The sequence below is a fragment of the Manis javanica genome, chromosome 8 (genome assembly GCF_040802235.1).
Source record: "Manis javanica isolate MJ-LG chromosome 8, MJ_LKY, whole genome shotgun sequence".
Lineage (NCBI taxonomy): Eukaryota > Metazoa > Chordata > Mammalia > Pholidota > Manidae > Manis > Manis javanica.
This window is the reverse complement of record NC_133163.1, coordinates 121,159,277-121,173,602: the sequence shown is the minus strand read 5'-3', so window position 1 is coordinate 121,173,602 and position 14,326 is coordinate 121,159,277. Positions and strand designations below refer to the sequence as shown.

General features: G+C 38.6%; 1 protein-coding gene across 12 annotated transcripts in view; it reads right to left on the bottom strand.

The window, feature by feature from the left end:
* The window catches only part of NEO1 (neogenin 1), a 248,829-nt gene that overhangs the window by 49,008 nt on the left and 185,495 nt on the right, over window positions 1–14,326 (bottom strand). For all 12 annotated transcript variants that reach the window (XM_073212155.1, XM_073212151.1, XM_037010124.2 and 9 more), the window contains exons 9-12: window positions 6,751–6,905; window positions 2,753–2,901; window positions 2,258–2,396; window positions 158–207 (exon numbers count right to left, since the gene is read on the bottom strand). In XM_073212155.1, coding sequence (XP_073068256.1) covers window positions 158–207; window positions 2,258–2,396; window positions 2,753–2,901; window positions 6,751–6,905 — 493 coding nt within the window. The remainder of the gene's footprint in view (window positions 1–157; window positions 208–2,257; window positions 2,397–2,752; window positions 2,902–6,750; window positions 6,906–14,326) is intronic.

Sequence of the window (14,326 nt, the reverse complement as noted above, 5' to 3'; positions counted from 1 at the left end):
ACAGAATCAATGAGTTGGTTTGTAAGCCTCACTTTATTGACAAATGTCATCTTATTTCTCTGCCTATGATTGTTTGGACAGAGAATCTCCCTCCCTATAACTCCTTCTGAGGCTTAATAGTATACCAGTAAAAATGAGCAGCAATATAAAGTTTTACCTTTGAATTTCTTACTTCTAAGGACAGATTCTGAGGAGCAGCACTGGGAACTAGACAGGAAAAAGAAAATTTGTTTTTCAGTCACTCCCATGTCACCCATCATTGTGACTGCTCTTGGCCAGACTTTACACAAATGGACATCTCAAACATGAATTATGCAACCTAAAGGTCTACACCCGGCGGTCACTCCCCTCATGTTGATAGTAGTATGTGCATCAGGTGTGGCCATGTTTGATTCATTAAAAAAAATGAGAGACATTCTTACATATGCACCCATACTCAAATCAGGTTGTAAATTTAGGAAGTCAGATACTTAGTTCAAGGATATGGCAGTGACTCTGCACTATTCTAGACCCCGTGTGCATTCTGAATCTTCACTGTATTCTTTTGAATATTCTTGACGATAAGCCTATCTTTATCTTTATCTTGGGGAAGAGCCACAATTTTCTTGGTAACAAGTCTAATGAATATGTGGCAAGTAAATTAACTCAGTAATGTCATGAATCCAAAATGCGATGTTCATAAAGCAGTGAGCTTGGCTTTCATGTGGGGTTCCTCAGATGATTTTGAAGGCAGTTCCCAATATATGAGCAATGACAGCTTCAGTAAACTGACCACCTAAACCCCAAGGCAATTATAGCAGGGGCTTCTCCCTCCCTTTCTCTGACACTTGGTGACTAGGTATAGAACTCAGTGCCCAGTGTGCTACAGGATTCTAGAACACAGAAACTATTTCTTGCTCAATGTTGTATCTTCCGCTAACAGTGCATGAGGCCTCAACCCAGAGGGTCTGGAGTAGGATTCAGGCACCTGCGTTTTGAAAAAAGTCCATGAACAGTTCCCATCAACTCCTTGCTAATAACCTCTGACTCAGTTGCAGAGGCACCCAACATAGTTATTACTGTCTTTATCACCATCATAGCTAAGATTTGTTGTTATGTTCCCACATGGCAGATACTTAATCCTTACAACAATTCTACAAAGGAGTTTCTGTTATTATTCCCATTTTATAGAGGAGAAAACTACAGATGAGGTTCAGGGTGGTTAAGTTGCCCAAGGTATTTTTTCAGCTGGTGTAGGAGCCAAGAATTTGTCTTACTCCAAAGTGCTGCCCTTCACCACCACACTAAGATACATTCAGTTTCCCTGACAGGCAATGTCCTTGGCATGCCAACCTGCTGAGAGCACTTAAAATTGGCTCATGTGTAGACTTAAAAACCTACATTAAATGTTTTTCCCTCAACTTTTCTCAAAAGGCTAGCCAAACTATAGTTTATATTTATTTTTCCCAACTCTTTGTCCTGAAAGATGTCAAGCACACCCAAAAGAGTGGCAAGGATAATACAATGAACACCATCTTGTTCTTTTCCTGGATTCGCCAATTGCTAATATCTGCCGTACCTGCTTTACTCCTCTCACCATATTTATACACACATTGACCTATCCGCTTCCTGTTTCTGAATCGTCTGATAGTGGCCATCATACTTTATTCCTAAACACTATAGCAGGTATCTTCTGAGAACATGGACATTCCCCAACAAAACTATAATGACACAAATTTATAATCTCAACATAAAGCTATTAGCTAACATGCCTATAACACACCTAATATTTAATATTGCCTAATACTATGTCTATCTAATAGTAAGTAATTGTACCAATAGTTTCTTTTATAGTTTTTCACTCCCAGATCCAGGAATCAGCCAAAGATCATAATGTTTTATTTTACTTCAGCATTCCAACAGCCATGGCATGGTCTGTGTCATGAACACGCAATAATATTACTTACACAAAAGCTCTATACTATTTTTAGTAGTAAAAGTAAAATACTGAGGAGCTATTCAGTACCAGGCACTACGTGTTCTATGCTCCCTCACTGAATCTTTATAGCAACTCAATGAGGTTGGTATTACCTTACATTTTACATGTAAGTAACATGCTGGGATGTGTTATGTGACTTGACCAAAGTCATACTACCAGAAAGGGGTAGAACTAGGATTTGGACCAAATCTCTTTGACACCAAAGCCCCTCATCTTACTACGTAATACTATGCTACAGGGCCCCAAGCTTGGTATCCGTCCAAAGGAAGAAACACTCACCATCTGACAATGTTTGAACAGCAACATCTTGTGTGGAGACTCCAGGACCATGTTTATTGTAGGCCACCACTCGGAAACTATACTCCGTATATTTTTTCAACCCATTAATGGTGTGGGAGTGACTTGAAACGTCAACATCCTTGAATAAAATAATTTATATAAGCCAAAAGATATGTTGCAAAATGAAGAATTAACTATACAAATTCTGTATTTTTGACACAATGGTTTTTATCTCTTTTACAGAATGTTATTTAACAGTCACAGCACATTAATCATAAACATTGGCTGTTTACTGAGAAATACTATTTGATGATTAGTGTCCCCTGCTGATAAAAACCACAGAATAAACCTGAGTACAAAGAAATAGAATCTGTCATTCATTTCCTATACATCTTTTTTCCCTCAGATTTTTGGACAAGCAAGTATTGAGTTTTGGAAATATATTTCAACTCTACTGTTCCCATCAATGGATTGAAAAATGGCTTCATCTTTTACCTGTTCTTTATCAGCCCCCTTTTCCATGTAGTACAATTTGTAATTCTGAATTTCCCCATTGCCAGACAATGGTGTTTCCCAGGTAATGGTGATGGAAGTAGGTGAAGTTGCATATGCTCGGATGTTAGGTGCTGGGCCAGGGAGCTGAACTGTAAAATAAAATTTTAGAATAGTAAGATATAAATGAAATTTTCTGTACTCCTCAATAACCATTCTCAGCAATATCATCATATTGGACATGTTTTAAAAATAAAAACTAAGAACACAACTGATTTGTTCCAAGTTGTTTTAGGATAATTAAATGCACTTCCCTTTTTATGACTCAAATTACAACCAAAAATTATCTGTGAAGTATCTCAAATTTATTAAAAGAAAAAAATATGAAGACTGCAGAATTCCTGTGGTTTATAAAACCCTTGCTTTGCAGCGGGACTGCAGCACATAGAGCAACCATTTCAAAAAGACAAGCCTTCTTTTACCAGGCACTGGGGATGGTGATCAGTGGAGTCCCTGCCCACAAAGAACCCCTAGTCTAGAGAGAAGTCAGACATCTACACAGTTACAAAAACTGTCTTAATTGCTAGTAGAGTTAGGTAATAGTTGTAATGAAAATAGACAACAGCATACAACTCTTCTTGGAGAGGGGCTGGGAAGCAGTTGGGGGAATTTGGGTGAAAGGAAGAAGCGAAAACTTCTCGGGAGCAACCAGAATGGAATTTTCGCAGATACCAAGGGGAAAGCTACTCCAGTCAAGGAGCACGGCATGTGAGAGGGTAATGCATGTGCTTCAGCTTGAAACAGGGAATGGGTGTGGTCGAACGCCAGAACGGATGACAAGAGCCAGATAGTACAGCTTCTGATGCCCTACTATGGAGCGCAGATTCTCTCTTGTAGGTGTTAGGTAATTACTGAAAAATTATGAGCAGGAACATAAAATGACTAGATCAGATCTGTGTTTAGAAAGGACATGTGAACACATGCATGGAAGGAAAACAGGAAGGGAACAAGACTAGATAAAAGAACAGTAATTTTTAAGATAGCTACTATTTATTGAACACTTACAATTGGTCCAGTATTCAGTGCTTGACATGTATTTAAATGACATCTTATTTAATCTTTCCACTAACCCAAATGAGATTATCATTTGTTATCATCTCTATTTATAGATGCGGTTGAGAGGTTAAGAACCATTCCCAAGTGATTGGAAAGTTAGTGAGTGGGGGGAACCAGGAGTTGAGCACTTTCTGATTCTAAAATGTTGACTCAAGAAGACTAGTTAGGAAATTTCTACACCTCTGTAGGATTTATGGGACTAGAAGACTCAATTGGTTGACCAATTGACTGTCCAGCTCTAATTCCTACAACAGTTCTCATACCTTTTTACTATGTTCTTTTTGTCTGACAGTTTCACAAATTTCTCTGATATTAGTGTTTCAGTAACAGACATCCATCAGATTTAGGGAAAAGGAAAAAACTAGCAGACGTAAAATGAACTGGCTTTTTTAAATAACAGCACCACAGTTTAAGATCAGTTTTGCTACCAAAGCAGAGAAACCTGAATATGGTTATTCTGACAGTTGTTTGATTTAGTCATGAATCATGTTATTCACTTAATGTTAAAAGTATATTTTGCACAGCCTGACAAGTGGGATTTGTCACACTTCTGCTATGGAAAATTTTCCTCTAACTTATTAAAGGGGGAAAGAAAAAAAAACAGTTCCCAAATTCTCTTGAAATCTCTTTTAATATATTCATTGGCTAAATGTAGGCAAATATGATTCTACAAAAGGTGCTAATAAATTCTTTCATTTCAGTGATACAATGGCATAATAAATGGGAACAAAATTTAAGTTGGTTTTGAAGCTAAATATGTAAAATATTTTTCAAGGGCTTACTCCAGTGCTTAACCTCCCCCACAAAGGCTGAATACCTTTAGATGAAGTACAAATCTCTCGCCTTAACTCCTTCTCTTTTGTTAAAAGATGTTATAGTTGCTCTCTATCCCTAAAATACCCTCAACTATACTCTGTTGCCCCTTCCATCTCTATCTTTATTTACCTACTTTCTTTTAATCAAAGTCCTTGAAAATTATTGTGCCACCTACTTTCCTTGAATTAAGAGCACATCACATCATTGTCTACTTACTTGTCTGTCTCTGGGACTAGACTGTAAGCTCTGGTGGACAGAAGTCAAGTCTTACTCATTTTTACATCTTGACTGGCACATGGTAGGCACTCAATAAATCTACTGTCCCTTCCAACTTTTCTTTAATTTCTAAATTGACATTGACCCTCCTAATACAGTGGTTCTCAACAGTAACTCGTAAGTTCTGAAATGATAATGAAAGTCACAGGCTTTTTCCCAAAGGAAGTATGAACACACACAAACACACAAATATTTTCATGTATTTTTCAGAAGGTTCATGACCCAGGCTGGGACACTTACAGTGAATGAAATCCAATGGCCTTTTCCTTAATTTTCATCATTACTCACCTTGCCTGTCACTGCTTGACCCTATTTTGGGGATATGGGTCATGCAGTTTCCTTTCCCAAGAAGGCTTGCTTTAAGTCAAATGCTTCAAGGCTAACCTCCGGTCTCATCTGCTCCTAGGAGCCTGCCTTGATTTACCTAACTTTTATCATGACTGTTCCTTGTTTTCTATTCCTATATTTCTCATGAAGGATACCTGTTCATAAAAGTTAGTGGAGGGACATTGAGCTTGAAATCCAGTAGTTTATTCCTGCTCTTATCTGAACACAATAACCATGAAATTCAACATCCTTTCCCTTAATGAGCACACATTCTTTCTTTAAATGAACCCCATGGCTCTCTGACAGCCCTCTTTGTTCTTGCTTGGGTTTGACTCCTGGTCTTCAGTTCTATAAATGAAGTGATCAATGGCCTCCTATCTTGACAGCTCATTCTTTAATTAATTCCTATCTTATTCATCCCCTGCACCTCTAATACCTTGTGTAGTGCTTGGCATATGAGGTCCTCATTAAATGTTTGATGAATGAGTAACTTGCTACAGCATTAGAAGTAAAGATCCATGGCTTGTTAACTTTATTTATTCTACCCATCATGTAAAGTCTTTGAATTATTTCCATAATTTGAAAGGTAAAGTCATTGAATCTGTTTATTTCTCTGGCCAGTACCTCCCACGAATATATCTTACATATCTCCTAGCTGAAGAAAATCTTTGTTATCAGAAGTCTGTTGATAGGAAAAACTAAGTTAAAAGAAAACTGGAGGAGGCTCCGAGGAAAAACAAGTGACTTTTAACATAAGTGATGTGTTAAAAGAAGGTAAAAGTGTAAAAGAAAGCCTCATGGGAAAAGCATTAGGACTTGCTTGCTTCCTATAATTTCAGGCCTATAGTTTCCAACCAAAATTTAAGACATACAAGACAATTACAAAATAAATCATTCTGACAATTCAGCTGCAGAAATCTTAGGAAATGTAATGGGAAACAATGTCATTTATCACAAAGACCACAAGTCCAAAGTAAAGCTTTAAAGAGATTCAGAAGAGTGTGGTATATATAACGATCAGGAAAATCTAGTTGTTAACAATTACTGAATATCTCTGTTCATTGTAAGGCATATTAGACACTGGGGGAAATATAAGGGTGACAAAGACTCTCTCTCTTTGCTGGAAAGTAAACAAGATATATTCATTATCATGATTCAAGGAAGAAAATGATAACGCATCTTAGAATTATACAGATACAATATTAAAAGGATCAGACAAAACACACTAGAAGGCATCTGAGCTAGGTCATCAAGGATCAGTAAAACTTGAGTATTTATCAGGAGAATCATACTATCTTTTTGCTATTGATTGATGTGAATTCACTTTATCTCCCCTAATCCATAAGGTCCCTAAAAGTGAGAACTATTCTCTTAGGCATTCCTATGGTATGCAAGGCTACAGGTAAGGCAGACCCTTCAGTCAGGTTTCCCCACACATGGCGCTAACAGACAGGTGGAAGACTTACCTTCGGGCTGTGTTTCTACTCGTAGTGGAGCTGAACTGTCTCCAGAGCCATGCTTATTTTGAGCCATAACTCTAAAGATGTACACAGTCGCCGGCATTAGGTTTTGAATGGTCACTTGCATTTCTCCTGGGTGACTGGTATTCTCAACACGTTCCCTTTGATGGAAGACATAGCAGCAATTAGGAGTATTTATACAGTGTGCCATTTCATTTTCATTGCAATACATTTCATTGCAAATGCCTATACATTTCACACCATATCAAAATCTTAATAATTTAAGTCAAATTAACTCTCAAAAGAGTGTGGAACATGCACAGTGGAATGTGGACACTGACAAAGAGCAATGTCATGTCTGATAACTCACTGATGTTCTTGCTTAAACATTACTGATATTGCTGGTCATGATCACAGCTGCCTTTCAGAGAAGACACAGATGAGGGTCGTCTCAGTGTCATCTCGAATGGGGCAGCTGGTCACAGATTTTGTAGGCTTTAGGAGTCATTGAGTTTTAAAGGGTGCTTCTCAGGGAGACAAACAGATAGTGATTATAGGTTACACCCAATTTTCACAGAAAATATGAAGGAATGCTGTGTATACTTTGGATAATAGACTCAATTAAAAAGAAAATTAGAGGTTATCACTTTTAAAATTGGGAATAAGACATTAAATATTTAAACGAATCCTACAAGTAACCCAATCTGTAAAATACGTTAACTATGACACTAATTTTTTTTGTATCATTAGTCTACAATTACATGAGGAACATTGTTTACTAGACTCCCCCCAATACCAAGTCCCCCCCACATAGCCCATTACAGTCACTGTCCATCTGCATACTAAGATGCTACAGAATCACTACTTGTCTTCTCTGTGTTGTACAGCCCTCCCCGTGCACCCCCCCCACACATTATGTCTGCTAATTGTAATGTCCCCCACCCCTTTTTTTTCCCCTTATCCCACCCTTCCCACCCCCTTTCCCTTTGGTAACTGTTAGTCCATCTGGGTTCTGTGAGTCTGCTGCTGTTTTGTTCCTTCAGATTTTTTCTTTGTTCTTATACTCCACAGATGAGTGAAATCATTTGATAGTTGTCTCTCTCCACCTGGCTTATTTCACTGAGCATAATACCCTCTAGCTCCATCCATGTTGTTGCAAATGGTAGGATTTGTTTTCTTCTCATGGCTGAATAATATTCCATTGTGTATATGTACCACATCTTCTTTATCCATTCATCTACTGATGGACACTTAGGTTGTTTCCATTTCTTGGCTATTGGAAATAGTGCTGCGATAAACACAGGGGTGCATCTGTCTTTTTCAAATTGGGCTGCTGCATTCTTAGGGTAAATTCCTGGAAGTGAAATTCCTGGGTCAAATGGTATTTCTATTTTGAGCTTTCTGAGGAATCTCCATACTGCTTTCAACAGTGGTTGAACTAATTTACATTCCCACCAGCAGTGTAGGAGGGTTCCCCTTTCTCCACAACCTCACCAACATTTGTTGTTGTTTGTCTTTTGGATGGTGGCGATCCTTACTGGTGTGAGGTGATATCTCATTGTGGTTTTACTTTGCATTTCTCTGATGATTAGTGATGTGGAGCATCTTTTCATGTGTCTGTTGGCCATCTGAATTTCTTCTTTGGAGAAGTATCTGTTCAGATCCTCTGTCCATATTTTAATTGGATTATTTGCTTTTTGTTTGTTGAGGTGCATGAGCTCTTTATATATTTTGGATGTCAAGCCTTTAGTGGATCTGTCATTTATGAATATATTCTCCCATACTGTAGGATGCCTTTTTGTTCTATTGATGGTGTCCATTGCTGTACAGAAGCTTTTCAGCTTGATATAGTCCCACTTGTTCATTTTTGCTTCTGATTCGCTTGCCCAGGGAGATATGTTCATGAAGAAGTTGCTCATGTTTATGTCTAAGAGATTTTGCATATATTTTTTTTAAGAGTTTTATGGTTTCATGACTTACATTCAGGTCTTTGATCCATTTCGAATTTACTTCTGTGTATGGGGTTAGACAGTGATCCAGTTTCATTCTCTTACATGTAGCTGTCCAGTTTTGCCAACACCAGCTGTGGAAGAGGCTGTCATTTCCCCATTGTATGTCCATGGCTCCTTTATCATATATTAATGACCACATATATTTGGGTTAATATCTGGACTCTCTATTCTGTTCCACTAGTCTGTGGCTCTGTTCTTGTGCCAGTACCAAATTGTCTTCATTACTGTTGTTTTGTAGTAGAGCTTGAAGTTGGGAAGCAAGATCACCCATGCTTTATTCTTCCTTCTCAGGATTGCTTTGGCTTTTTGGGGTCTTCTGTAGTTCCATATGAATTTTAAAACTATTTGTTCCAGTTCATTGAAGAATGCTGTTGGTATTTTTACAGGGATTGCATTGAATATGTACATTGCTTTAGGCAGGATGGCCATTTTGACAATATTAATTCTTCCTATCCATGAGCACGGGATGTGTTTCCATTTATTGGTATCTTCTCTAATTTTTCTCATGAGTGTCTTGCAGTTTTCAGAGTATAGGTCTTTCACTTCCTTGGTTAGGTTTATTCATAGGTATTTTATTCTTTTTGGTGCAATTGTGAATGGAATTGTTTTCCTGATTTCTCTTTCTGCTAGTTCACCATTAGTGTATAGGAAAGCAACAGATTTCTGTGTGTTAATTTTGTATCCTGCAACTTTGCTGACTTCAAATATTAGTTCTAGTAGTTTTGGAGTGGAGTCTTTAGGGTTTTTTATGTACAATATCATGTCATCTGCAAATAGTGACAGTTTGACTTCTTCTTTACTAATCTGAATGCCTTGTATTTCTTTGTTTTGTCTGATTGCTGTGGCTAGGACCTCCAGTACTATGTTGAATAAAAGTAGGGAGATTGGGCATCCCTGTCTTGTTCCCAATCTTAGAGGAAAAGCTTTCACCTTCTCACTGTTAAGTATGATGTTGGCTGTGGGCTTGTCATATATGGCCTTTATCATGTTGAGGTACTTGCCCTCTATACCCATTTTGTTGAGAGTTTTTATCATGAATGGATGTTGAATTTTGTCGAATGCTTTTTCAGCATCTATGGAGATGATCGTGTAGTTTTTGTCCTTCTTTTTTTGATGTAGTGGATGATGTTGATGAATTTTCAAATGTTGTACCATCCTTGCATCCCTGAGATGAATCCCACTTGATCATGGTGTATGATCCTCTTGATGTATTTTTGAATTTGGTTTGCTAATATTTTGTTGAGTATTTTTGCATCTCTGTTCATCAGGGATACTGGTCTATAATTTTCTTTTTTGGTGCGGTCTTTGCCTTGTTTTGGTATTAGAGGGAAGCTGGCTTCTAGAATGAGTTTGGAAGTATTTCCTCTTCTTCTATTTTTTGGAAAACATTCAGGAGAACGGGTATTATGTCTTCTCTGTATGTATGTCTCTGTATGTCTGATAAAATTCAGCAGTGAATCCATCTGGCTTGGGAGTTTTGCTCTTGGGTAGTTTTTTGATTACTGATTCAATTTCATTGCTGGTAATTGGTCTTTTTCAGGAAGATTGGTTATATCTATCTCCCCAGGTCCTCTCTCGGGGGTTGTCTGGGTGATTCTCAACTGGACCAAATTCTTCTGCCTTTTCATGGCGATAAAGGTGGTCTTAGGCAGGTGGCATGTGTGTCAGCTGGGAGACCAAAGTCCCTTCCTGCTTGCTGGTCGCCTTGCCCTTCTCCGCTGCCTGAGTCAGTTACCCGCACACTGGGAGCAGCTTCTGGGTTAATCCCCTGAGCTGCTGTGGACAGGGCAGCCCTTGCGGTAGCCTGGAGCTGTAGTGGCAGGAGCCTTGGGTGTGCTCTCCTGTGAGAATGGTGCCCCTTCCGCCTTGCCCCAGCTTCCTCTGTGTGCGCTGGGCAGCTGTGTGCCGCCGACGGCAGCCTCTGGGCCTGACCCAGGCAGGAGACTCTGGCAGTCACTGTGAGCGGGGCCACTCTCCAGCTGCTCTGCCGCTGTGGCAGGGCATCACTGGCCTGGGTAAATGACTGGCAGGCTGCGTATTGCCATGAGGGGCTTCAGAGCTGCGTTGCCGCCCAGGGGGTTGGGGTGCCTGACGTTCCTCAGGATTCCTTATCTGCTGGGCTGAGTGTGCTGGGATGATTCCGTCCACCTGTTAAGCCCCGGGTCCCTTTAAGACTTTCAAAAAGCACTTGCTTTTCTTTTGTCCCAGGGGAGCCGGCTGTGGGGATCCGGTTGCGATTTTACTTTTCTGTTTCTGTAATATCCAGCACACCAAGCAATGTGTGTCTGTGCTCCCAGGGCAGGTTACTAGGGCTGGTTATTTAGCAGTCCTGTGCTTCCACTCCCCCCCACTCTGACTCTTTTCATCCCTCCAGACTGCTGGGTGGAGGGAGCGCTCGGGTCCTGCCTTTGTATCTTACCCCCTTCGTGAGATGCTGAGTTCTTGCAGATGTAGATGTAGCCTGGCTGTTGTACTGTATCTTCTGGTCTCTCTGTTAGGCATAATTATATTTGTTGTATTTTCAAGAACATATGGTTTTGGGAGGAGATTTCTGCTGCCCTACTCATGCCTCCATCTTGGCTCCTCTCAGGACACTAATTTTTGTAATTTATTCCTAGAAACGAATACTTCTTGAATGATTTTCAATTTGATTTGAAATATTTAAAAATCTTACTATAAACATTACAAATGAATCTAGTGGTCTAGAGTTATGAGATGAAAATATAAAGCAGTTATCTAGGTTCTTTAAAACAGTTGTTTCCAGACTCTGTCACGGGGATCTGCGTGTCCATAATTATGCCAGTCTACTGTATTTACAATCACAACAACTAGATTATATTATACAAGAGTTTTCAGCAAATATTGCAAAGGAATTTACTTGTTTTAGACCAACAGCTGGCATTCAAGAACTGCTGATCAAGTAGGGAAAAGATCTGTATCTCTCCTGGGACAGTAATAAAGGGGCCCGAAACTGCTCTGTGGAAAAAATGTTTGAAATTATCTAATCTGTTGAATTAAAATTCTTACTTTACAAGTACCAAATGATTTCACTCATCTGGAGTATAACAACAAAGCAAAAACTGAAGGAACAAAACAGCAGCAGACTCACAGAACCCAAGACTAACAGTTACCAAAGGGAAACAGACTGGGGAGAGTGGGTGGGAAGGGAGGGAGATGGGGATTAAGGGGCATTATAATTAGCACACATAATATGGGGGGACACAGGGAAGGCAGGATAGCACAGGGAAGACATGTAGGGACTCTACAGCATCTTACTATGCTGATGGACAGTGACTGCAATGGGGTGTGTGATGGGGACTTGATAATGGGGGGAATCTAGTAACCGCAATGTCGCTCATGTGATCGTAAATCAATGATACCTTAACAAACAAACAAAAGAAAGCAGTGCAGGATCGGAGAAAGGGTCATTCTCAGGTGTCCAACCAAGATGGGCTCTTTATGGACTGATAAATAAATAAATGGACTTCAAAAATAAAAGGTTTATTTCTAAACAGCTTCTGGACTTTATGTATCAACTTATGATAAGAATTTTCTTACAGTAATGGATTACAATTATAAATATAGCTAAAGGATCATATACTTTCTTATCTGAATCTTCTTTTGCTTCTCTTTTCATATTTTCAGATGTAACAGGGATTGTGATAAAATGGAAAATCTGAGAGTCAATAATATTGCAGTATCTTTGAATAGCGATAGGTGGCAACTACGCTTTTTGTGGTGAGCATTTCAGTGATGTTTGTAATTGTCGGATCACTACGTTGTACAACCGAAACCAATGCAATATTGTATCAAATACTTTTCAATTAAGAATATAAAGATTAAAAATTCTTACTTTAAAATACAAGTTTTCCCTGAAGTTACTGATTAAGATTTATTCCTACATGACTGTATGCCAATGTGTCTGACTGTATGTGAACATATAAGAAATTATGTGTTTTCAATAGTTTTGTATATTCTTTAACTTTATTTTAATTAAAAAACCTCAGTATTTATAGAGATTGTTTTACTATTATCAGGTCCATGGGGAAAGAGTACTATGGTAACAAAAGCTATTTCTCAGATACTTGAGATATCTATAGATAGTATTTTCTCTTCAACAAATCCTCTAAATCACAAGATTGATGAAGAGAGTATCAATCCATTTCTTACACTGGAGGATTCTGACATCTGGTCTGGTCATGTATGACTGCTGTCTGAAAGGAAGGACTAAAAGCACCACGTGAGAGCACAGATTAGGTCTGTTTTGCTCACTCTGTACACAAAGGTTTAAACAAATTCTGAGACATTAGCGGGGTGTGTGCTATTTTACTTTTAATTGAAGTGAGAATGTCTCATTGCACTCAGCAGGATGCCCATATACAAAAGCAACACCACAAATGTGTACGGAATGTATGAATGGAAACTTGATATGTAAATCTTGTATGGTGATGATATCACGTACATCTTTCCTTTGTTCCTATGTGAAAGGGGGAAAAAATGGGAGAAATGAGTGAGGGGAACTAAAAACCAAAACACATTTCTATAGAAGCATCACCAAAAAAAAAAAAAAATTCAGTAATAGGTATGATTCCCCGAAAGGAAATACCCAGCACCAAAAAAAAGTCTTCTAACACTAGATTGATCTGAGGTCCCAGATCCAAGTGCCTGTTTAAAAACTTTTGACTTCAGGACAAGATTTAGGATAAGTTATAATGGACAATTCTCATGAATGTGTGTAGTTACAATGAGTTAGAATGTGTTATCTAAGAGTTAAAAGAGAAAGAGAAAGGTGCACTTTTTATTAAGACAGTACTAGGCTAGAAGTTAAAAGGTCCAATTTTAGTTCCTGCAATGCTACTAGCTTGCTAGGGGATCACGTGAAAGTCACTAATTCTTTCTGAGCCTCTGTTTTTTCATGTATTAAATGAAAGAATGAGACCAGGGTGGCAAACTTTTTCTTAAAGGGCCTGATAGTAAATATTTATAGGCTACGAAATGGAAAGTATTATGTAGTTACTTATATAACCTATTAAAACGTAACCATTTGAAAATGTAAAAAAAAAAAATTCATAGCTTCTAGGCCATAAAATTAACTAGTTTGATTTGGCCCAGGGTCCAGTTTGCCAACTCCTGTACCAGACTAACAGATACTTAAGGTTTTCTCTATCACTGAAATATTAAACTCTGAAATAACTTACTCCATTTAGTGGCTAATACCAGAAAAGTACATCTGTTTACATTAAAGACATTGAAAAAAAGGTGAGTATTTCATAGCTAAAAAGGCAAAGGAAGGACTCTGGAACCTCAGGAAATGCGGGTACCCAGTAGAGTCAGAGCTCTTGACCGAAGCACACAGAGCCACCTGGCGGCTGGATTTCCAAAAGCAGGAAGTAGGGGAATTGTGAATGCAGTAGTGGCAAGACCCTCACCCTGAATTCTTAGTCTAAGTCTGAAGAAAATCGATTACCCTCAGTTTTTAGATGAGAATAAGCTTAGAAAGCAAGGTTGTTTAAAAACAGGCAACCAGAATCTCGCCTTCTCATTTAAGGGTTCTTTCTTCTCCTTCATTA